A 24,697-nucleotide genomic window follows, 5' to 3' on the forward strand; every position below is an offset into this window, starting at 1 on the left:
GGAAAGCCTTACCGACCAGCAGGGACCAAGACCGGATGCCTGGAGCCCTCTTCAGATGGAGGCGGGTGCTGGTTCGAGTCTCCACCTGCATGTACATCCCTGGAACCTGGGCTTCACTTCACAGCAGAGCAGGCTGGGAAAGACACACAGCTGAAGCCTGCAACCACTGCACACAGGGAGCGCCTCATCAGTCTAGTCAGGCGACTCTGAACTCTTTTCTCCATGAGACCGTCTCAACTTACAATTATGTATGGGCACAGGGACTACACAGCCCAGAAAGTGAGGCCTGATCTCATTTCCAAGCCACAATCATATCTGGGAACCCTTTCTGTGACCGAACCCTCGTCTTGAAGTTGTTCTGTTAGCCCCCAGCAACTCTCAGGCTTCCGGCACCTTAACCAAGTCTTCCAAAAACTCTTCCTACCAAGAAAGGGAACTGAAAGTGCTACTGTGTCTTGAGTTTCTGCTATCATACTAACTATGGCCCAAATGCATCCGAATTATGGGACACTGCGGCAAGACCCATGGAAACAACTTCCAAAGCCCCAGTTTTGAGTAGCTCCTTGGATACCCAGGTGCGTTCAAGCTTCGTAACCTACATCCTCAAGAATCCTAGTTAGGTGCACAATTTGCCTCCCCCTGGCCTCAGTTACCAACAAGCTCCACAAGCGGCCCGTTCCGCTCGCTCCTCCGGAGTGCACACGCCCGGTCTGCTCAATCTGCTGTGGGCCCGATCCAGGTCTGCAAGCAATGACCCGCACAGGCAGGAACATGAGAACGGGAAGGAAGCACAGCGGGTCGGAACCAGAAAAGCCTCGGGACACACACTTGCGCCGGGATAGAGGAAAGCGTACCAAATTAGCCGGAGCGAACTAGGGAACCACCACTCGAACTTCCGGACTTCTGTCCCACAGACTTCCGGACTAAGAACAGGGTAGGGACTTCCCAGGGGTGGAGACTGAGTGATTACGCCCGAGTTGTGCCTCACTGGGGCGGGGCCTGGTACTGGAGGGCAGGCACGGTGGATGGGGCAACATAATTTAACCTCCGGCCTGCCAAGAATGGCATCACTCAAGGCGGTATCCTACCGACCAGCATGTGGACGTGGTTTAGGAGTCTGAGAAGTGGATCGGACTTTATTATTTTGTTGTGGTCCGAGGCTCCGAATCAACCCAAGCAGACACAGAGGTTACCTCAAGGCAAGGTTAGGGAAGCATGATGCAGGAATCTTAAAGAGTCTTGTTAATAAAATCAAACCTGGAGCCAGGTATTGGGGTGAACGCTGGAAAATCAGAGAGACAGAACAGGCCACAGCTTCCTCACCTTGCCAATTCCTCAGGTGATCTTGTTTCCTCAGACTGGAAGCCTCTGTGTCCTCATATCCGAATGGCTCTCAGCTGAACTATGCTGCTCAAAACCTAAAAGCATAACCAGCCAAATGCTTAACCAGCCAAATGATTCTAGTTCCTGGTCTTCACGCCTTATATATCTTTTTGCTTTCTGTCATCACTCCCTGGGATAAAAGGCTCACTTTCTCGGATTAAAGGCGTGAGTCACCATGCCTGGCTGTTTCCAATGTGGCTTTGAACTCACAGAGATCCAGAGGGATTTCTACCTCTGGAGTGCTAGGATTAAAGGTGTGAGTGCCACCATTTTCTAGCCTTTGTATCTAGTGGCTGTTCTGTCTCTGACCCCAGATAAGTTTATTAGGGTGCACAATATTTTGGGGAACATAATACCACCACAGAAGCACAAAAGAAGGGGGGAAGGGGAGGAGACTGATGGATCAGGGCCACAGAATAGACTCGGGAACACTACCCCAAATGCCAATTGGAACAAGTATTTAAGCACAAAATCACAAGCATGTGTTACCAATTTACAGTTATAATTTTCACCAATCAGGATTTAGATTAGAAGCTTCCTTGAATGTTCCATCACTGTCAACTTTTCAGTCCAACCAATCAAATTCATTTGTTCTTTCTGTTGTTAGGAACAGCCATAATGTTCTAGAGAAGTAAAGTCCCCTAGGGTTTGAGAACCTGAACTTTGTTTCACCCAATGGGTGAAAAGGGGTCTGACTCGGAAATGGCAGTAAGTCAGGCCAGGATGCTTCTGCCTGCGTCCTTCAGTTTGTTTGTTTGTTTATCGAGACAGGGCTTCTCTGTGTGACCCTGGCTGCCCTGGAAGTCCTCTGTAGACCAGGCTGGCTTCGAACTCAGAGAAATTCTCCTGCCTGTGCCTCTGCCTTTGGAGTGCTGGGGCTAAAGGCATGGACCACCACCACCTGGTTGGATCTGGAATTTTAAGGAAATGATAGATTACACTAGGACAGCATGGGAAACATGGACTACCTGGAGTCAGTCTAACAAAAGATGTAAAATAAATGGAATTTGAGGAGGTTTTTATTATAGATATGAGGAAAAGCACAACCAGAGGCATCTAGAAGAGGCCAGACTGAACAGGGCCAGCAGAATAGACTGAGCCATGAGAGGAAAGAGAAGAGAGGGAGACAAAAGAAGACCAAAATGGCAGAGGGCACAAGAAGTCAAGAGAGCACAGAGGGCGGCGAAGCCAAAATGGCTGGGGTTTATAGGAAAAGAAAAGCTGGGGAAGGGAAGGGAAGTGCAGTGGGTGGAGAGGTTTAGAGTAGTGGGAGGGTATGAGAAATGCTGAGGAGGAGGGATTCTGTGACAGGTGCTCACTGAGAGCCTGGCCAGCATCTGCTTTGATATGTTAATTGGCACCTCAGTTAGCATTTTGTCCCTGGTTTCTTGGAGACCTAACACACAATAACTACAGTGGCACTAAAAGCAGGAGCTTTTAGTTTTGTAGTTGCCTCCAACACACGTAAAGTGATCTTTGGGTGCTAGAACATCATGCTAGAGCTGAGATTTCTATTACTTTACTGTTCTCTTTAAATTTGTTTGTTATGTGATGCAAAACCCTAGAAGTTTTGTCAATATGTGTGTGTGTGTGTGTGTGTGTGTGTGTGTGAGAGAGAGAGAGAGAGAGAGAGAGAGAGAGAGAGAGAGAGAGAGAGAGAGAGATTTTGATATAGGCTTCTAACCCCAGTATTGGAAGGCTGAAGAGAATTGCTCCACAAATTCTAAGCCAACTTGGGATATAGAGTGAGTTCAAGGCCAGTATGGGCAATCTAGTGAGACCTATCTCAAAATAAGTAAAAAGAGAACTGGAGGTGTAGCTCAAAGGTAGAATGCACAATGACCTGCATTCAATCCTCCTCAGTACCTAAATTCTTTCTGCTTTGTCTCCTTTTAAAATCCAGCTTTGGCCTGTTGGTGATGGCACACTCCTTTAATTCCAGCACACCACTTGGGAGGCAGAGGCATTAGAACCCAGAATTCTAGGCCAGCTGGAAATACACATACATACACACACACACACACACATACATACACACACACACACACACACACACACACACACACACAACTAGGGTTGGAGAGTGGGCTCAGTGGTTAAGAACATTTGTTGCTTTTGCAGAGGACCTGGTTTGGTTTCCAGCACATATATGACAACTCTCAACCCTCTTATGATGTCCCCAGGTACCAGGAAAGCATGTAACCTGGCCTGCATACATACATGTAGGCAAAATACTCATACACATAAAACAAAATTCACAGAGATCTTCCTGCCTCTTCCTCTCAAGTGCTGGTATTAAAGGCATGTACCACTGCACCCAGTTGCTTTTGGTTAATTTTTAAGTCACTGACTTTGGAGGTCACACAGACTAGTAATACATTATTTCTCCTAGTAGGTTTGCTGTAGGTGACACCTCTGCCTGTACCTGTAGGGTAAAAGATCTGAGCCCATTTCCAGGTTTGAAAAACTGCCAGACCCCACCAATTCCTGAGCAGGAAAACCCATCAATCCCTTAGCTAGACATTCCACCTATCCCTGGGCTTGGCTTTAAATCCCATCAATCCTTACCCTGGAAATCTCCTCCCTCAAGAAACCCTATAGAAGCCTGTCTCCTGCTCGGTTCCCTGCTGCTTCTCACCTGAGCAGGGACAATAACCCTCTTGCGTTTCTCCCAACAAATCTCTTGTGTGAGATTTGTGGTGACTTTGTGGTATTCCTTGGCTTGAAACTGCCAGGATACTTTTCCCTTCAGAGCTGCAGCACTTCATAGGGCAACCTCTTTCTTTCCTCAGAGCTCTAACACTTCTGTTGGGGAATCTTCCCCTCAGAGCTGCAGCACCTCCACTGGGGAAGCCTTTCAAGCTGTAACAGGGGCACTGGGGATCCCCTCAGAGTAGAGCTGTAGCACTTCCACTGGGGAAGACTGAAGGAGACCACCCACCCACCCAATAGTGGGGGCTTCCTCCCAGACCCATGGATTAGGCACAAACCACTCCCAAATGCCTGTTTTCACAGAGAGATCCTTTATTAAGTGAGGAAGAAAAGTCAAAGTGGCTGCTTTCTGACTCAGGCAGAAAACAGCAGCAAATGACCTTGCAGGTGTAATTTTTAAGAGGATAAAAAGGGGAGGTCTGTGTTAGAATGGGCTAGGATTCAGTGATAAAGGAGATAGGTGAGAAGGGGAAGGAGATAGGGAAAGGGAGTAGGGGTATTTGTCCCAGAGGAACAAAGGACTGCCTCTGGATAGAAAGTAGACAGATGTGACCCATAGACAAATGGTGGTTTATAAAGGTAAAGGGGGAAACCCCATGTTAGGATGAGGTGTTTAATTTTAATTGAGCATGTTAATTAGGTGAGCCAAAAGGGGCTTTTGATTGCTGGACTTTGCTAGCCAGCCTCAGGAGGAGGAAGTGGTCAAATAAGGTACTAGATCTTGGTGGCTAGCTTTAGTAATGTAATCCAATGATTTTTTCGAAAGGCAGAGGGAATGGGGAAGACGGACAATGCTGGGGGATGTCTTTCTGTACACTATGAATATATGTTGTTCCCATAGGTTAATAAATAAGCTGCTTTGGGCAGCTTAAAGGCAGGCAGGAAATCCAAGGAAGGAGACAGGAAAGAGAAAGGCAGAGTCTAGAGAGACACCAGCACTGCCGGGAGAAACAAGATATGAAAGTACCAGTAATGCCATGGCCACATGACAACTTATAGATAAATAGAAATGGGTTAAGTTATAAGAGCTATCTAGCAAGAAGCCTGACATAGGCCATACAGTTTGTAAATAATATTAAGCCTCTGAGTGATTATTTTATAAGCGGCTGCAGGACCACGGCCAGGCTGGGCTGGGCAGGAGCGGACCGGAGAAACCTTCCAACTACAGGCTAAGGCCTGCCAGAATCACATGCTCCAATGGGCTAGTGTCCCTTCAAAGCTTTCTCTTTAGAGCTGTAACATTTAAAGTACTTATGAAGTAAGCTAAAATTGTTCTGTGGTGTAGAGCTTAGTAATAGAGCAGTTGCATGCAGAAACTCTAGTTGCCTTCTGAGTGTAGCTGAAAATCTGGAGAGTAGATAGAAAACAAGCTGACCATGGTATTGGTTCAGTGTAGGTAGTTTTATTGTTTATCCAGCCTCTATGCTTAATGAAACTGAACAATTGATGCTGGCTATGTAAAATTTGTAATTTAGCCACTTCCAGAGCTATAATGACAACATAGGACAATATAAATTGTAGCACAAATCTTAAAAGGTCTTATTAATAAAATCAAACCTGAACCCAGGGTATTGGGGTGAATACTGGAAGATCAGAGAAGCAGAACAAGCCACAGCCACCTCACCTCACCAATTCCTCAGCTGATCCTGTTTCCTCAAACTGGAAGCCTCAGAGTCTTCATCCGAATGTATCTCAGCTGAACTGCTGTTCAAAAGCCTAAAAGCTTAACCAGGCTTTAGTTCCTGGTTCTCACACCTTATATACCTTTCTGCTTCTTGCCATCACTTCCTGGGATTAAAGGCATGTGTCACCATGCCTGGCTGTTTCCAGTATGGCTTTGAACTCACAGAGAGTCAGACGGATCTCTGCCTTCGGAATGCTAGGATTAAAGGTGTGTGTGCCACCATTTTCTGGCCTCTATATCTAGTTCTCTGACCCCAGATAAGTTTATTAGTGTTCACAATATATTGGGGAGGGGCTGAAGAGATGGCTCATAGGTTAAGAGCACTGACTGCTCTTCCAGAGGTCCTGAGTTCAATTCCCAGCAACCACATGGTGGCTCACAACCGTCTGTAAGGAGATCTGGCACCCTCTTCTGTATATATAATAAATAAATAAATCTTTAAAAAAATGTATATTGGGGAACACAATATCACCACATTCCCCCTTTTTTGTCTAAAATTTAAAAAGAAATACTACATCCAATAGGTACACACAATATATACAATCAAGAATTACATTAACAATGTCTAGTCCATTAACATTTGACAGATTCAGACAAAAAACTCCATTATATACATTAACAATGTCCAGTCCATTAACATTTGACAAATCCAGACAAAAAAATTCATTGCTCAGACTGGAGAGATGGCTCAGTGGTTAAGAGCTCTGACTGCTCTTCCGGAGGTCCTGAGTTCAATTCCCAGCAACCACATGGTGGCTCACAACCATCCATAACGAGATCTGGTGCCCTCTTCTGGCCTTCAAGGACACATGCAGACAGGATAATGTATACATAAATATATTTTTAAATAAAATAAAAAAATTCATTGCTTATCTTCTTTGAAAGAATTAGTTCCTTTTTAAAAGTAGATTCAATAATCTCCCTTTTTATCTTATCATATACATTATTTTTTTTCTTTTCTGAGTGGACCCAAAGATCTGCCTTTTATCTTATCATTTCTATATCTTCCCTTTTTTCAGAGTAGATTCAATGATCTACCCTTTTCTATATCTTCTTTTTTCTTTTTCTTTTTTTTAAAACAAGAACCCTGTATCTACTCTCCTTTGTTTAGCTTTTTTTTTTGACTATTAACAATTAACAACTTGTAACCAACCATTGTAAACAATGACAATATCCATAACTCATTAAACGACCAAAACACACCCACCCCACCTCTTGGGAATGTGGGCATTGTGTTCTTAAAATTACTTCCTGCTTTCTGGGGGTGAAGACATCTTTAGGGAATTCCCTTTCCTAGGCGTACCTAAGCCTGCAGTTAATCAAGAGGATCAGTGAAATGGCTAAGCTGCTGAAGTTGATCTGAGCTTGATTCTTGGAACCAAGAAGGTAGAAGAGAACTAACTCTTACCCATGTGCATCTATGCACACACACACACACACACACACACACACACACACACACACACGGAAAAACTACCAAAGATACAGAAGAGAGGAAGAGACTAACAACAAAAAATAGCCTTTGAAGCAGAACAGGTTTTGGTTCTGGAGATGGAATCTCGAGCTTCTCAGGTTACTGCCCATACCCATACATCACTAAGAATAATTTTAGTGAACTAAAAATCAGGTACTTAAATCTACAATGATATTTAATTTTTTATTATGTTGTATGTTTGTATGTATTCATAGTGTTAAGTGGAAGAGAGGACAACTTGCAGGAGTTCTCTCCTTTCACCATTTCACTATGTGAGTTCTGGGTGTAATGATAAATAAAAAAGAAAGGTGAAGTGGGTACCTTTTGATGGGCCCTGCCAAGGTATGCCTAAGCAAACACACCACATGCAACAGAGTTAGTGCAAGAGGTTTATTGGGTGAGAGGCAAAAGTCCGTGTCAGAGTGGGGACATGAGAGAGGCAAGAGAGATAAGAGCCAAGTGCAGTGGAAAGGCACCTGGCGACAGGTGATGACATAACTGCTTTGGCAGCAGAGGTAGGCTGGTGATGGAACTCAAATTGTTAGGTTGTTGACAAGTGCCTTGACCTGCTAATCATTTCACTGGACCTTAAATGAGGGCCCTGGCCCCCCATTTTGGGTAGCTGTTGCCTTGCTTGCTGACCTTGACCAGATGTCTTCCCTATGCTGATTCCCTGCCGGTTTCCTTCTTCCTGAATGCTCACCGGAGGTTCTTTGTTCGTGTATCCTGCATTTGGTATAAACAGCTTAGATGCAAGATAGAACATTCGATAGCGAACTTCTTCCCTCCGGGGTTCCTCCATTGTGCTGTAAGCCTGTATTTAAGGTTTCCTCCCTCCTTCAATAAATGGCATTCGGCATTCTGCTGAGGCGAATGACCTGCTGTCTTTTGTCTCTGTTTTTTGATCCACAGCCCCTCAGACATGGTGAACGGGTGGTGGTAGCGTGGGCGCTACTGCAGCAAATGGAAGTCCCACCGAGATCCAAGAAAGAAGGGATGTCACTGATGGACACCCGAAAGTAAGGCTGGCCAGCATTTTAAAGAAAAGAGAAGGTAAGTGTTGCTGGAGAGCCTTTTTCACCGGGTCCCACCAAGTCCCACCAGTCCCGGAGCCCACTTATAAAATAAACACACACATGCTTACATTATTTAAACTGCTTGGCCATTAGCTCAGGCCTATCATTGTCTAGCTCTTACTCTTATACTTAGCCCATTTCTATTAATCTATACTTTGCCATGTGGCTCCTGGCTTACTGGTACCTTACATCTTGCTTGTCCTGGCAGCGGCTCCAGGAAGTCTCCTCCTCAGAATTCCTGTTCACTCAATTCTCCTCTCTGTTAGCCCCGCCTATACTTCCTGTCTGGCTACCGGCCAATCAGTGTTTATTTCCCACCGAGATCCAAGAAAGAAGGGATGTCACTGATGGACACCCAAAAGTAAGGCTGGCCAGCATTTTAAAGAAAAGAGAAGGTAAGGGTGAATTGAATTGAAATGGGTGCAGCTAGCTCACAGTCGCTCCTCAAGGAACAGTTAATTGGACTGCTGAGGCAGCAAGGCACTGTAGTTAAGAGCAAGATGGCTAAAGATTTTGTTCACATCCTCCAGAATGTTAGTCCTTGGTTTCTGGTCTCTGGGGGATTTAATATACCAGATTGGGAACAGGTCAAGGTTGACTTACAAAAATATTTGCATAAAGAAGGGCCTGATTCCATACCCTTAGCTACTTTTTCTTTGTGGCACTTGGTTAAAGATGTGTTGCTTAGTGATAATGTCAAAGTTCAAGAACAATTAACTGAAGCTAAAGCTGTGTTGGAGGAGTCTCAGATAGAGGAGGCTTTCATATCCCTTCAAACTTCTGATGTTTCTCACCCTGCAGAGTCGTCTTCAGAGGGTGATGATGTAGAAGTCAGATTAGAAAAAGATACGAGATGCTTACGAGGGAAATCACAGAAGATTTCTTACAAGGATAGACCTCCAGCCTGTAACCCTGACTTTTGCAACACAGAGGTCCTTCCTTCCACACTCATAGAGGGGTTAATGGGGGGAGTTGCTTACCCAGTTATAGAGACTCAAAATGCTCAAGGTTAGAGGCAAAGGGAACACGATCCCCTAGATTTTAAAAGCATTAAACAGATTAAGGAAGCTGTAATGTCATATGGGTCCCATGCTCCTTTTACCACAGCTATACTTGAATCTTTTTCTGCCTTAAATTGTACCCCTAGCAACTGGATGCAGTTGTGTTGCACTGCTCTCTCTGGGGGTGGATTATTTAATTTGGAGGAGTGAGTTTCATTGTCAAACTACAGCTAATAGAAATGCCGCTGCAGGCTTCCCGGATCGTAATCTTGAGATGCTCACGGGTATAGGGCAGTATGCCACTTTACAAGCACAAATTTTGTATGATCCCACAGTTTATGCACAGATTAGCGTAGCCACTACCAGAGCATGGAAAGGGCTGCCTAATAAAGCTGCTGGTGAACAACTATGTAAAGTCATTCAGGGGCCATTAGAACCATTTGCAGAATTTGTAGATTGCCTGCTTCAATTAACAGGGAGAGTATTTGGGGATGTTGATCAAGCCATGCCTATAATAAAGCAATTGGCCTTTTAAAATGCCAATAAATATTGCAAGGAGGCCATTAGGCCTCATAAAAATAAGAGCTTAAATGATTATCTTAAATTATGTAGAGATATAGATGGGCATCACATCATAGGACAGGTAATGGCTTCAGCCATAAGGGGGAAATATTCTGGAGGAGTACGGTGTATGGAGCCCTGGATACACCTGTCCCAACCCCAGTTTCCCACCATGCCATCCAGTTCATTCCTCGAAGGAATCCCTTTCTGTCCAAGACTTTATCAGAGGCACCCCTGGAAGCACAGGATTGGACCTCTGCGCCTCCGCCAGAGCAGTATTAACACCTTAAATGGGCCCCCAGGCTCTCAGTACTGGAGTCATGGGCCCACTACCTGCAGGGTCTTTAGGTCTGATTCTGGGCAGGAATAGTGCTCTTATGCAAGGTAGTAGAGTAATTCCAGGAGTGATAGATGAAGACTCTGAAGGAAAAATTAGAATCATGGTTGAGGCTGGTAAGGGGGTGACAGTTATTCCCCAGGGTGCTTGCATAGCACAATTACTTTTGATGTCTTGCTTTCAAACTAATAATCCTTTTCTTAAAGCACATAGAGGTGAGGGTGGATTTGGCTCTACAGGCCCTCTAGTCTGCTGGGTTTCCACTTTAGAACAAAGACCCATGCTAAATTTAAAAATTAATGATCCACAGTTTTCAGAGTCTTTTAGATACTGGTGCTGACACTTCAGTCATCTCTATAAAACACGGGCCCAAAGCACGGCCCCTTAAAGATTCCACCTCTAACCTACAAGGTATCAGCACAGCTCAGATGCCATTATAGAGCAGGCTACTCTTAAATTGGAAGGATGAGGAAGGTCATGCAGGAACTTTTCAACCCTTTGTGCTACCTGACATTCCAGTGAACTTGTGGGGACGGGATGTATTAGAAGGTATGGGAGCAGTGCTTACTACACAGCCTGTACAACAGATGCTGAAAAGTCAGGGTTACTGCCCCGGGCAGAGGCTTAGGGAAAATGTTGCAAGGAGACCCACTCCCTGTGGCAGACAAAAGTTGTGTTACTAGATGTCCTGGGGATACTAGAGGATTAGGGTCTTTTCCATAGGGGTCAATGAACAGCAGCCTCTGATAATACAACTGATAAGAATCACTTGGAAAAGTGATGATGCTGTATGGGTGGAATGGTGGCCCCTTACTAAAGAAAAATTGGACACTGCAAACGCTTTAGTTAAGGAACAGTTAGTTGCTGGACATATCTTTCCTTCCACTTCACCTTGGAACACAGCTATATTTGTTATTAAAAAGAAGTCAGAAAAATAGAGGCTATTACAAGATCTTAGAGCTGTAAATAAAACCATGCTTCTCATGGGAGCAACACAGCCTGGCTTGCCTGCTCCTGTGGCAATTCCTAAACATTGGCATTTAATTGTGGTTGACTTGAGGGATTGTTTCTTCACCATTCCTTTGCATCCCGAGGACAGTCCTCGATTTGCTTTTAGTGTTCCTTCAGAAAATCTTAAAGAACCTTATCAGAGATATCAGTGGGTAGTTCTGCCCCAAGGAATGGCCAATAGCCCTACTATATATCAAATTTATGTGTCTTTGGCCATAGCTCCAGCTCGAAAAGCTTTTCCAGATGCTTATATAATTCACCATATGGATGATATTTTATTGGCTGCTAAAGATAAAAAACTTGTTTTTGATGCCTTTTCTAAATTACAAGAGGTTCTTAGCCTGGCTAATTTACAGATAGCCCCAGAAAAGGTACAGGTATCCTTTCCTTATCATTATTTAGGTCATGAATTATTACGCACAGGCATACATCCACAAAAGATTACTCTGCATATGGATCAGCTACGCACGCTTAATGATTTCAAAACCTTTCTGGCTTTGGTCCACTTTAAAGATTCCAACAGGTCAACTTTGTCCTTTGTATGATGTCTTAAAGGGCAACCCTGATCCTTTATCTCCCTGTGAATTAACAGCTGTTTTTTGATCCACAGCCCCTCGCTCGGACATGGTGAACGGGTGGTGGTAGCGCGGGCACTAGTGCAACACTTAAATTCATAAATGTACTTCTTTTTGTTTTATGAGTGTTTTGCTAGCATGTGTGCGTCTGTGGCCTCCAGCAGAGGCCAGAAGAGGGTACTCAATCCCCAGAAGTGAAGCTAGGGATTTTTTTTTTCTTGCCAGTCATATGGATGCTAGGGGGAAAAAAGGGTGGGGGTGGGGAGATAATAGTGTTTTTCTGCTATGAGGGATTAACTGCTTGCATTTTGCTTTCGTAATGAGGGGAGTAAAACAATTTTCTTGCCCAGCTGTGGATTCCCTAGATAACTGTAATGTACACCTTTGATATCCACCTTTACAAACCCTTCCTTTAGCCCCCTTCTGGCATGCTCTTTGGCTCTAAGGCTGCCATCCCTCTGGTAGCAGTAAGAATAAATTCATTTAATCTAAATTTGAATTGAGTTTAAGTCTTTGGTCTTTCCCACTGGATTCCAATGCCACAACAAAAGAATGAGGCTTTTGGGCTGCCTTTGAGACAAGTAGCAGGGTAGGATAGGTTGGCTTTGATTTTACCATTCTCTTGCCTCAACCGCCTGAGTACTGGGATTACAAACCTTCTCTAACATGCTTGCTTATCCTACCTGAATTTGCTCTCGCTCTGTAGACTAGAGATTGGTCTACCTCTGCCTCCCGAGTGCTGGGATTAAAGTTTGAGCCACCACGTCCAGCAAAATGTTAGTACTTTCTTAATTGTAAGTGATATATGGTATAATACCATGCCAAACTTAAAGGTCAGCCTACTTTTGGTCTTCCCTCCACGCTCAGCCAAACTCACAAAGCAACGCAAGCCTACTGCGCATGTGCACTTTTGCCGCACCAGCCTACGTGAGACTTTGCTGGATGGTCATGGCGGTGACAGAGGGCGGCGCCTACCCCGCCCTCGAGGAGCTGCAGTAGAACTGAGTTTAGGACACTGACTTCACTGAGCTGGCCAGGCTGCGCCTCGGCGAAAGGCGCTCTGCAGTCGCTGCGGACCGCCTCCTCCACTCGGTCAGCGCGTTTTTTCTGCCTCATACACCTACCATTACCGCTTTCACCGCCAGCAAAAAAATAACTGGAGATTATGCTTCGGCCCGTCAACTTTCCCCCCAAAGACAAGCTCCTCCCCCACTTTCTGATTGGCTTTAGGGAGGGGCTTACCACTTCCAGGCACTCTCATTGGCCTAGGCGGATATTGCCCTCGTACTCTTCTCATTGGTCCAGGGGTGGGGCTCATTTTGTTTCGACTCTCTCATTGGTCTACCCCAGTCCTGGGGGCGGGGCCACCGCCGATGAAGACAACAAAGGGTCGCGGGTCGCTAGCCAGTTGCAGGCGGCGGTGTTCCAGTCTTCCTTATTCCGCTCAGCTGGGGTGCGTCGGCCTCCCGCCAGTCCTGCTCCAGATGAAGTGTGAGCACTGCACACGAAAGGTGAGTGCGGCATCCGGTGGGACTGGGTGCGAAAGCCAAGACTGCAAAATGTGCTGAGTGTCGGGCTCGACCGGTGTGCACCCTCCTTTCTGTTATGTCAGTCTCTGATAGCCGTCACCTGGCTGCCGAGGACTGGGTGGCGAGCTGGCTGTAGGCCACTGCGGGCGGGTGCACCACCTGACTAGTCGTGGAAGCTACTGTTCTGAGGCCAGTGCCCGATCCCAGTCCTGGCACCCTGCTGTGGAAGTAAACGATTAATGAAGTGATCAGAAATGCATTGAGCGGCTCTTACATTAAAACAAGGACAACAAACTTGCATACTTAGAGTATCAGTGAAAACAAGTGGAGAAGGAATTAAGCACAAGCCTTCCTGTCCTGCTCCACTAGGTGATTGAAGCGACTGACAACCACCACACTTGCTGCCACATGGTGATATCCGTGTGGTGCATGGCATGTGCAGGAATCTTTTTTTTTTAGGGATTGTATCATATACAAACACCCCATAAGTTGTTCTTTTTAAATTACCACCATAAGTGGTAAGTAAACATCTTTCAGGGAATCACCTGTATTTTTGTGTGATAGCCACATCTAAGTGTTCTTGTACTCATTAAGGTTATATCACTTCTGCTGTTAATTATCAAAAACAATGCAGATGGAGGTGTGTGTGTGTGTGTGTGTGTGTGTGCACGCAGCTTGTGTTTCTGTGTATCCATGCTTAAATAGGAATGATTTTATTTCTATAGAAATGGTTTCTCGAAGTAAGATTAACTGCTCAGGATATGTTTTGGGGTTTTTTTTGGTAATGAAGAGAATCACACTAAATTATTGGCTGAGCTTGGTGGTACATACCTGTGATTGAGAGATTGAGCCAGGAGATCATGTACTCAAAGTTAGACAGTGCAATTTATCAACAACCTATCTCATTTTTTTTTCTTTAAATCTGGTATAGTAGCACACACCTTAATTCTAGCACTCAGGAGGCAGAGGCAGGAGGATCTCTGTGAGTAGTTTGAGGTCAGCCTGTTCTACATAGTGAGTTCCAGGGCTATATAGAAAGACATGATCTCAAAGAAAGCTGAAATAAAATAAAGAAGAAGAATTTTCCCCTTCTAACATTTCCTTGTCATTCCCCCCACTTTTTTTTTTTTTTTTTTTAAGGAATGTAGTAAAAAATCAAAAACTGATGACCAGGAGAATGTGTCCACTGATGTATCAAGTCCAGCCCAGGAGAATGAAGAGGCAAGTAAACATTTCAGTTGTCAGCCTAATGTGAGTGGAGTAGCTGCTGCTGTGTTTTCTCCCGCTAGACATTCATATCACCTTGCACTTCACTGCTCTAAGAAAGATAGAAGTAAAAAGTGGTAAGGGCCATGTATAGGACAGTCTTGAGTCATCTCAAACCAGGCCAGGTACTACATGAGAAATAGCATCATCCTGGTGCACTGTTGAAAGCTGTATTCTATAAAATGAAAGGAACTTAGATTCTGTAACATGTGGAAAGATATAACTCAAGTTTCATGATTCTTTAAGCTTGGTGTTTAAATTGCTGTTTCTTTAGTTCAGTTCTTGTTTTAGCTAGTAATGATGCTTATTTGTACTTATTGTATCACACTCTGCGCTGGGTTTTAGACCTACTTCATGCTCTGAGGGGCATTTGCCTCTGCATGTGTCTTGCTATGTTCTGGATTCACAGAGAAAGTTACAGTCACTGTTCTCTTAGAAAATATTAGGACTAGTCAGGCATCGTGGCATACCTCTGGAGTCTCAGTTTGAGTCCAGTCTAAGCTATACATGAAACCTTGTCTCAAAAACAATAACTAAGGATTTAAGTCAACTGATAGAGTGCTTGGCTAGCTATCCTGAGGCCCTAAGCTCAATCACAAACAAACAAATTGATTTTAGAGCTAGTTAGGTAGTTCAGCTAGTAAAGACACTTGCCACCAAGCCTCAGGATGCCAGCTTGATTCCCAAGACCTATATGTGACATATGAACACATAGGTGACAGGAGAGAACCAGCTTTCACTAGTTGCCTTTCTACTACCTCTATACAACACATATGCCATGACTCGCCCCCTTTTCCCCCATCCCACTATTAAGCAAGCAAGCAAGCAAGCTGTTAGTGTAAAAAACAAAAAAACAAAACAAAACAAAAAAACAGCTTTTTTATATAAGTGGAGAATTAATAACATGGGAGAAATAGGTTACTAGGATTTTCCTCTTAGATTTAGTAGTTCTGATGTACTGTTTAATCTGATGGGCATAGTTCTGGCTCTCCTGTGTGCATTATTGTGCTTTGGAGACTAAGCCTTTGGGGAAGAGCAGTGCACCAAGAGTAGTGGCCTCTGGAGTCGTGTGTCAGTTTAGACAGCAGGACTGCTCCCTAATGTCAACACTATTGTATGACTTTGGAAAGAAATCTAATCCCATTGGCATGCTAGTACATACTTCAGAAGTAGAGGCAGAGTGTCATGAGTTTGAGGCCTGCTTAGACTACACAGCAAAATTCCGTCTCCAAAAAAAAAAAAAAATGAAATAAACCTACAATACTTTGTGGCCCTATTTCTTATCAGTGTTGTGGGGAGTTGGGTTTCTTCTCTCCCAGGGTTCTGGTAAGGATGAGATAAGTTTGAACACAGTCTAACCAGCACCTTGGTAGTTTAGTGTGGACATACTTTTTTTTTTTTTTTCAAGACAGGGTTTCTCTATGTAGTTTTGGTGCCTGTCCTGGATCTCACTCTGTAGACCAGGCTGGCCTCAAACTCACAGAGATCTGCCTGCCTCTGCCTCCTGAGTGCTGGGATTAAAGGTGTGTGCCACCACTGCCTGGCTGGACATACTTTTTAAAAGGCTGAGGGGTGTTGGGGAGGAGTTGGTAGACTGGGCCCTGAAGGTTAGAATTGAAAATAGAATGGAACATCTGATGGATGTCTGCACCATATAAATGCCTGGTGTTCATTGATGTCAGAAGAGGATGTTTGAATCCCCTGGAACTGGAATTACAAATAGTTGTTAACCACTACATGGATGCTGGCAACTGAACCTGTGTCTTCAAAAGAGCAGCCAGTGCTCTTAACTGCTGAGCCATCCCCAGCTTCTATTTATTTATTTTTCTTTTTGAGACAGGGTCACATATGTATACCTATGGCTTGGAACCATGCTGGGCTTAAGCTCAATGATTCTTTCTGTGTCTCAGGAGTCCTGAGATTAAAGGCATGTGCCATATCACCTGGCTTATTTTATTTTTCACTAATACAGTTTGAACCTAGAGCCTTGCACTTGCAAGGAGGGGTGTGTAAGTCACCTACACCTCTAGCACCTAAGCACCTTCTAGGCTCTTAGAGGGGCCGGGGAGCATAAGGAACATAAAATGCCAACCTCTGTGAGGTCATTAGGAAGGGACAAGCGAGTTGACACTGTGCTAGTGGGCACTGAAAATAAATCTCAGGATGCCAGCTCTGTTAGGGCCAATAGGTGAGTGAGAGCTCATTTGGAATATTCCCTGTGAAAGAACTCAAGAACAAAGTCAGTGTGGCTGAATGTGAGCCCGTGGGCCGGGAGGGTGGGGCAGGGCAGGGGCAGGCAAAAGCTGTGCTGTGGACCCTGTTCTGAGAGAGTGCTGTCAGGGGCTTTGAGCAGTGGAAATGTGACTTGTGCTTTAGTAGATTTCTCTGGGGACCAAAAAGAGCCAGAGTGGGGCACAGGGGTGAATACAAAATGGGGTTAAAGGGACCAAGGTCATAGAGTTCCAGCATCCAGATGATCAGTCTCCCTTTATTGAGGTAAGGTGGGCCAGAAATGATCACCAGCAGTTCAGAGCTGGGAGCTGAGGTCTGTGTTGCATACAGGAGGAAACCTCAAGCAAGTCTGCTCAGCAGTGTGGAGCTGGAAGAGCTAGGCAGGGAAACATGAGGCTTGTTCATGGGCACTGGAGAGGAAGGGTGGAAGAAGAGGATATGGAGATAGCCTTTAGGCCAGTTTACAGCAGGCAGGAGTATCATCTTTCCACACGATAACACTGGGGCTAGTTTACCCTTGCTTGTCATCTGCATGAACCTAAGTGCCATCAGGGGCCTGTGCCGTGACATGTGCCTCCACTGCCGTGAACTGTTCAGAACAGAGACCGTTGCCCAGTAGCTCCTTCTGACGCTTCAGGCCTGACTTTGTCTCCATGTTAAGTGTAGATTCTTTTCTTTATTGTGCTTATGCATTTACCTTCCCTAAAGAAACGATGCTACCGAAACAAAACAAAAAACCACAGCATGGACCACAAACAAAGGTGGATCTCTGAGTTCAAGGCCAGCCTGGTCTACAGATAGAGCTCAAGGACAGCTGGGGCTACACAGAGAAACCCTGTCTCAAAAAACTGAAGAAAGAAAAAAAAAAAAAAACCCGAAAAGAAAAGAAACAGTGTTAACACCGTTTTCTTTCCTAGAAGGGAGAATTCCATAAGTTGGCAGATGCGAAGATATTTCTGAGTGACTGCCTGGCCTGTGACAGCTGTGTGACCGTGGAGGAAGGAGTCCAGCTTTCCCAGCAGAGTGCCAAGGACTTCTTCCATGTCTTGAATCTTAATAAGGTATGGTGTCTGCTGGAACTGATGGTGCAGGCCTGTAATTCCAACTACTGGGAAACTGAGGCAAGAGAATTGCAAGTTCAAGACCACCCTGAGCAACTTAACAAGACCTTGTTTATGAATGAGTGAATGAATGAATGAATGAATGAATGAATAGCTCATTGATAGAACACTTGTACTAGGTTCAATCCTCAATACAGATAGATAGATAGATAGATAGATAGATAGATAGATAGATATGATAAAGTCCTAGTTAGGGTTACTATTACTGTGATGAAACACTATGACCAAAACCAAGTTTGGGAGGAAAGGGTTTATTTGGTTTATACTTCCACATCTTATTGCATCATTGAAGGAAAAGTCAAGTTAGGAACTCAAACAGGGCAGGAACCTGGAGGTAGGAGCTGATGCTCCTGGAAGAGTGCTGCTTACTGGCTTGCTCATCATGGCTTGCTCAGCCTGCTTTCTTATAGAACCCAGGACCACCAGCCTGGGAAGGCACCACTCAAAATAGGCCCCCCCCCATCCATCACTAATTAAGAAAATGCCCTGCAGCTGGATTTTTTTTTTTCTTAAAGTGTTCTGCTTGCATGCATGCCTGCAAGCCAGAAGAGGGCACCAGATCTCATTATAGATGGTTGTGAGCCACCATGCGGTTGCTGGGAATTGAACTTAGGCCAGTGCTCTTAACCTTTGAGCCATCTCTCCAGCCCTGCTGCAGCTGTATCTTATGGAGACATTTTCTCAATTGAGTTTCCCTCCTTTCAGATAACTCTAGCTTGTGTCAAGTTAACATAAAACTAGCCAGCATAGATAGATGGTAGATAGATGATAGATAGATAGATAGATAGATAGATAGATAGATAGATAGACAGATAGATGATAGATAGATAGATAGATAGATAGACAGACAGACAGACAGACAGATAGATAGATAGATAAAATATCCAGGGTACTTGCCAGCCAGCTATGACCCGAGGATCTGCCCCATCAGTGTGTGTCAATGCTCCTTGATTCTTTGTATCTGCAACTTGTTCTTGATGTGATGGGGTTCACTGATGCTTTGCAAAACATATTACATTCTATTGCTACATTCCACAATGTTGATTTTTGTAGGTGTGTTGGAATTCTATGGTTAATGTGTCAGTTTTGTGTATGGCATTTTATAAACTTAGCATATGACTGATTTGCCAAAGTATTTTAGTTTTATAAGTTTATTAGAAGAAAAAATTCAATTTTGTAATCATTACCTTTTTGTGTTGTGTGACAGTGTCTAATATATATCTGAGGCTGGTCGCAAAATTTCTATTCCTCTGTCTCAGCCTCTACAGTGCTAGGAGTATAGGCATGTGCTGCCATGACAGAAGTTTTGTACATCTTGTTTTTGGATAAACTGGTACAAAGTAACAATGGTGATAAGTAGTACTGGTTAAAACCTTCCTTTGGACATTAGTAGAAATGCTTTTAAGTTTACTTCTAAATTGGATTTTGTTAGTAATTTATTGTCGATATCCCTGTCATCCTGCATTTCATCTGCAGATAATGAGCCCCATCTGGAGCCTCATAGACAACACTGGAGGCCTAGGTATACAGATGTGCTGCTGATCCTCCTGCTCCCATCTCCTGAGTGATAAGATTATAGGTCAACTACTCACCACCACACCAAGATCCTATTCATCTTTTTTGTTTGTTTTTCGAGACAGGGTTTTTCCTCTCTGTGATAGTCCTGGCTGCCCTAGAACTTGCTCTATAGCCTACATCTTTTTCTTTTCTTTCTTTTGTTTAAAATGTGTTTTAAAACTTTTATGTTTTTGCTGGGCTATGGTGGTGCATGCCTTTGGAGGCAGAGGCAGTTGAATCTCTGAGTTCGAGGCCAGCCTTGTCTACAGAGTGAATTCCAGGACAGCCAGGGCCATACAAAGAAGAGAAACCCTGTCTCAAAACAAACAAACAAACAAACAAAAATTTCATTTACTATGAATTTTCCATTAAGGTGTCTTACTTTGCTCCTGATGCAATCAATACACATGTGACATTATTGTTTTTTCTTCTAGAAATGTGACACCTCAAAGCACAGAGTGCTGGTTGTGTCTGTGTGTCCTCAGTCTCTGCCTTATTTTGCTGCTAAATTCAACCTCAGTGTCACTGATGCATCCAGAAGACTCTGTGGCTTCCTCAAAAGTCTTGGTGAGTCAATCCCTTTTTTAGTTTTTGAGACAGATTTTTTTCTGTGTAGCCCTGGCTGTCCTGGAATTCAATTTGTAAACCAGGCTGGCCTCAAACTCACAGAGATCTGCCGACCTCTGCCTCCCAAGTACTAGGCTTAAAGGTGTGTGCCACCACTGCCTGACCAGTTACTTTTTTTTATAATACTGTAGGAGTATACTTTCAGTTCATGAAAGGTCATTTTTTTTATTTTTCAAGTTCAGTTTTCAAGGGCATAGGATAGAAAAACCTGGAATGTCAAAGGACACCATCCCTTGTGTCAGGAATCCAGCTTGCTACCAGTGGTAGGTGGGGGTGTCACATACCCTGTGTTGTGTGCAGATAGATGTTTTGTTACAATGAGATTGACTGGTCTGTAGTAAGAGGTAACCCCCTGCTCTGTAGTAAGAGGTAACCCCCTGCTGACAGGTAGACAGTGATTACTAGGAGGCTCCTATACTTGCCTCTAGCTCACAGAATGATTATTTGATAATTATTTCTGCAATGACTAATGTCTGTTTTCCTAAGAACCTTTTCTAGCTAGGTAAGCTGTAGCCCTCACCTACATCTCTATCCCCAGGCATGTGTTTTTTATGTGAGGAATGAAAGGTAATTTGCTCCAGTGGTGCACATAGCTTTAATCCCAGCACTGGGAGGCAGAGGCAGGTGGATCTCTGAGTTCAAGACCAGCTTGGTGTACATGGTAAGCACTAGGCCATCCACAGATATACAGTGAGACCTTGTCTGGAAAAAAAAAAAAAAAATGAGCTAGGCGTGGCAGCCGACTCCTATAACTTTAGCATTGGAAGAATGGAGACAGGTCGTTTTCAGGGGCTCCCTAGCTAGCCAATCTAGCCAAAATAGCACACTTCAGATTCTGTGAGAAAACTATCTCAACAAGTAAGGTTCATCAAAATGGTTTAGCAAGTAAGGGCTCTCTCCAATACAGGAGAGTACTGGTGTAAATTCACTGTCCCTCAACACCATACATAAAAGTGAGAGTCAGGAAGATACTGTAGCACATCTATAAGTAGCACTCAGGAAGCAGAGGCAGGAGGATCATCCATGAGTTCAAGGCAGACCTGGTGACTATAGTGAGTTCCAGGCTGGCCAGGACTATATAACAAGACTTTGTTTCAAACAACAAACAAGTAAAATGCCCAGTCTGAACCAGGCTACTGTTGTAAGAAAAGTATCAAGACTAACTGTGGTCAGGTGGTAAGGAGAGGCAGGTGTCATCAAATCTGTGATCTGTGTTTATGTCTGAAACAGTTGAGGAAGAACTGGGGTGCTCAAAATCTGGGAATGGTTGTGTCTACCTATAATGCTCACATTCCTGGGCTCGCATCCACCTGGGCTACATAGAAAGACTTTGTCAAAAATAACAACAAGGTTGGGGATTTAGCTCAGTGGTAGAGCGCTTGCCTAGAAAGCAGAAGGCCCTGGGTTTGATCCTCAGCTCCAAAAAAAGAAAAAAAAAAACAAAAAACAAAAAGCCAAGTGTTGTGGTCCATGCTTTTAATCATAGCACTTGGGAATCAGACAGATCATCACAAGTTCAAGGCTAGCCTAGTCTACATGACCTAATGAGCTCTGGACTAGTGAGGGCTGCATAGTAAGACCTTGTCTTAATATAAAATGGAAGATAGAGAGTACTTGAAATCAGATGTGATCTGGATCCATACTTGGTCTGAGAGAAACATCCATGTCTCTCTTTCCTGCAGGGGTGCACTATGTATTTGACACCACAATCGCTGCTGATTTCAGCATCTTGGAGAGTCAGAAGGAATTTGTACGCCGGTATCACCAGCATAGTGAGGAGCAGCGTGAACTGCCCATGTTGACCTCTGCCTGTCCTGGTGAGCACAAGCCTGCTGGTACCATTTCATCAGAACTGTAGAAAAAATGTGGCCCTGGATTTGGTTGGAAGTGGGCAGGCCTATCTCACTCAACCTTGTAGAGTAGGTCACCTTATGAATATGGACAATGTAGAAGAGGGTGTCTTGGCTCATCCTGGGATGACAGTCTCAGTCAGAGGGCAGGGGGAAGCAGAGGGAACTGACTTCATGTGTTCTTTCTCTTCATCTTTCTATTTCTCCTTCTCTCTCTAGGTTGGGTCAGATATGCTGAGCGTGTGCTGGGCCGCCCAGTCATCCCACATCTCTGCACTGCTAAGTCCCCCCAGCAGGTCATGGGCTCCTTGGTGAAGGATTACTTTGCTAGACAGCAGGTAAGCCAGCCTCTCCAGAGAACAGCAGCAGAGGGTGGACTCAAGGTGAGTAAGGCCTGAGGGGAACACCGAACACTCCATGGACAGGGTGGCCCTGGACCTCGTCTATGGAGACACTGCCTGATTGCTTCTGTTCTGGGTACCTCAGGAAGCTAAGCCTCACCTCTATCCTGGCTTTTTGCTCCAGGCCACAGATGCCCACCCCGCTTGCCCCCTTTTTTTTTTTTTTTTTTTTTAAGATTTATTTATTTATTATGTATAGTGTTCTGCTTAAATGCCAGAAGAGGGCACTAAATCGAATTATAGATGGTTGTATACTGGGAATTGAACTTAGGTCCTCTGGAAGAGCAGCCAGTGTTCTTAACCTCTGAGCCATCTCTTCAGCTCCTCCCCCACCCCCCACTTGCCCTCTTATACCTGCTGTGAGAGTTCTAGTGTTTCTTAGTCTTCTTAGGGCTCCTAGCCCTGTGCTGTCTGAGTGGAGCCCAGAGTTACAGATCTGATTGCAGCTGCTAGTAGGAACAGCTGGGCCTAGAGTTCTGGGCTGTAGCAACCTCTTGGCTTAACCCCTAGAGGGCTAGATTGAGGTATGTTTCCTCTTGGACTCTACCCCTACCCTGAATATGGCTTTTCTACTCTGGCCTAAATGTAAAAGTCACTGGGCAACTGGCTCTTGGTTTGTCTTAGGAGAGGAGTGGCCTAGATGTTGTTCCTTGAACAGCTTCCTAAAGTCTTCCAGTAAAACAGGTGGAACACAGACCTGTTCTTACTGTGCAGAGCTCATGAGACAGCACCATACACGGGGTAGGGTGGGAGCAGCATTTGGGACTCCCCCATGATCTAGTTGCCATCATTGCTTCCCTGAAGCTCTAAGCTGAGTGCTGTCCTCCGCAGAATCTGTCTCCAGAGAAAATTTTCCATGTTGTCGTGGCTCCTTGCTATGATAAGAAGCTGGAAGCTCTTCGAGAGGGACTTTCCACTACTTTGAATGGTGCCAGGGGCACTGACTGTGTTCTGACTTCAGGTGAGAGGTGGACTCAGAAAGTGAGCATGTCTCTGACAGGCCAGTCTGGCTAAGCTGTCTGATGGCACTGATAACTAAGGATTCTTGGGGCCTCAGTGGCCTAAAGTGAAGAGGAAGGTTCTGCGTCTTGCCTCCTCTCAGTCTTCCTCCAGATGAGTCAGGTCTGTGGGAGAATGATATTGACAACATGGCTCTTAGGTGATGTGTTTTTACATCATAGCCCATCAACATTGTTTCCTGTAGAGGGCAAAAAGTGCTTGTGCACTGGAGAAGCCAGGAAGGTTAAACCATGTAAGCATCCTTCAGAGGAAAGAAATGCTTAACCTGTCCTCCTCCTGGAATTCTGGTAGTGGGTGTAGTTTATAACCTGGTGATCCTTTACTATCTGTTGAGCCAGGCTTTGCCCGTATCCTCCAGAATTTAGGTTTTACTTATTCTAGACCCTTTCCCCAACAATCTTGAGCATTGTTTCTAGGCCATAAAACCCATCCTTATGAGTGATGTCTTTTGTACTTTACAACAGCCTAATTGACTTCTATGTTATCTTAGGGTCACACCAAATCCTGACTCCCATGGGCATTATGTTTACTTCAGTCATTCTCCCTAGACCCTTATCTTGAGCATTGCTTCTAAGTCAACAAAAAACCTTATCTTAGGGATGAAGCCATATGTATTTTGTAAAGAGCTTTAATGTAAATATGTCTTAAGCTTTGTGGTAATTACAGGGCCAAGTTAATTGTTATCAGAAAACTTGTTTCCAAAATTGTGCTGTGCTTAAATATGGCTGAAGTAGATGAACTGGTGGTCAGACTCTCAAAGTCTTGGCCCAGCACCAGTACCAAAAATCAGGCTGAATTTTCATTTCCTTGTGGATGCCTGCTTGTAAAACCTGCAAAGACCCTCCACACTTTTCCACATGTGAGAAAACCAGTATACTGTAGGACACAAAGAATGTTTTACACTGAATGAAGTGGAAAATTCATTTATACTTTAGTAATGTTGCATTTAGTGGCCCTGTTGGTAGCACTTTGCAGATGCTATGTTTTAGGGCAGCGATTCTCAACCTGTGGGCTGCAACCCTGACAGGGGTCACAGCAGATATTTACAGTATGATTCATAACAGTAGAATAATTATAGTTATGAAGTAGCAAGGCGAATAATTTTATGTTTGGGGTCACCACAACATGAGGATTTTATAAAAGGGGTCGAAGCATTAGGAAAGTTGAGAACCACTGCTTTAGAGACTGGCAAATTTGGTTGGGGATGAAAATTATCCACTGGTGTCCTTGGAGCTTTTCAGAAGAAAGAAGGCCAAGAGTGCTTGTGGGGAGCTTGTTAG

General features: G+C 44.4%; 2 protein-coding genes across 7 annotated transcripts in view; one reads left to right on the plus strand and one right to left on the minus strand.

Moving 5' to 3' along the window:
- The window catches only part of LOC131918059 (cytochrome b-245 chaperone 1), a 19,659-nt gene extending 6,281 nt beyond the window's left edge, over positions 1-13,378 (minus strand). The window contains exons 1-4 of one of the 5 annotated variants that reach the window (XM_059272338.1): positions 13,057-13,378; positions 1,324-1,418; positions 654-827; positions 13-133 (exon numbers count right to left, since the gene is read on the minus strand). In XM_059272338.1, the coding sequence (XP_059128321.1) occupies positions 13-97 (85 nt within the window). In that variant the 5' untranslated portion in view covers positions 98-133; positions 654-827; positions 1,324-1,418; positions 13,057-13,378. Of the gene's footprint in view, positions 1-12; positions 167-653; positions 932-1,323; positions 1,435-13,056 lie in introns of those variants that run through there. The other 4 variants (XM_059272337.1, XM_059272334.1, XM_059272336.1 and 1 more) reach the window with 4 other exon arrangements.
- Narf (nuclear prelamin A recognition factor) overlaps positions 8,170-24,697 on the plus strand; it is a 21,848-nt gene continuing 5,320 nt past the window's right edge. For both annotated transcript variants that reach the window (XM_059272327.1, XM_059272328.1), the window contains exons 1-7: positions 8,170-13,325; positions 14,484-14,564; positions 17,759-17,902; positions 19,954-20,086; positions 21,829-21,963; positions 22,216-22,334; positions 23,229-23,358. In XM_059272327.1, coding sequence (XP_059128310.1) covers positions 13,188-13,325; positions 14,484-14,564; positions 17,759-17,902; positions 19,954-20,086; positions 21,829-21,963; positions 22,216-22,334; positions 23,229-23,358 — 880 coding nt within the window. In that variant the 5' untranslated portion in view covers positions 8,170-13,187. The remainder of the gene's footprint in view (positions 13,326-14,483; positions 14,565-17,758; positions 17,903-19,953; positions 20,087-21,828; positions 21,964-22,215; positions 22,335-23,228; positions 23,359-24,697) is intronic.

Source organism: Peromyscus eremicus, chromosome 8a, assembly GCF_949786415.1.
Source record: "Peromyscus eremicus chromosome 8a, PerEre_H2_v1, whole genome shotgun sequence".
NCBI lineage: Eukaryota > Metazoa > Chordata > Mammalia > Rodentia > Cricetidae > Peromyscus > Peromyscus eremicus.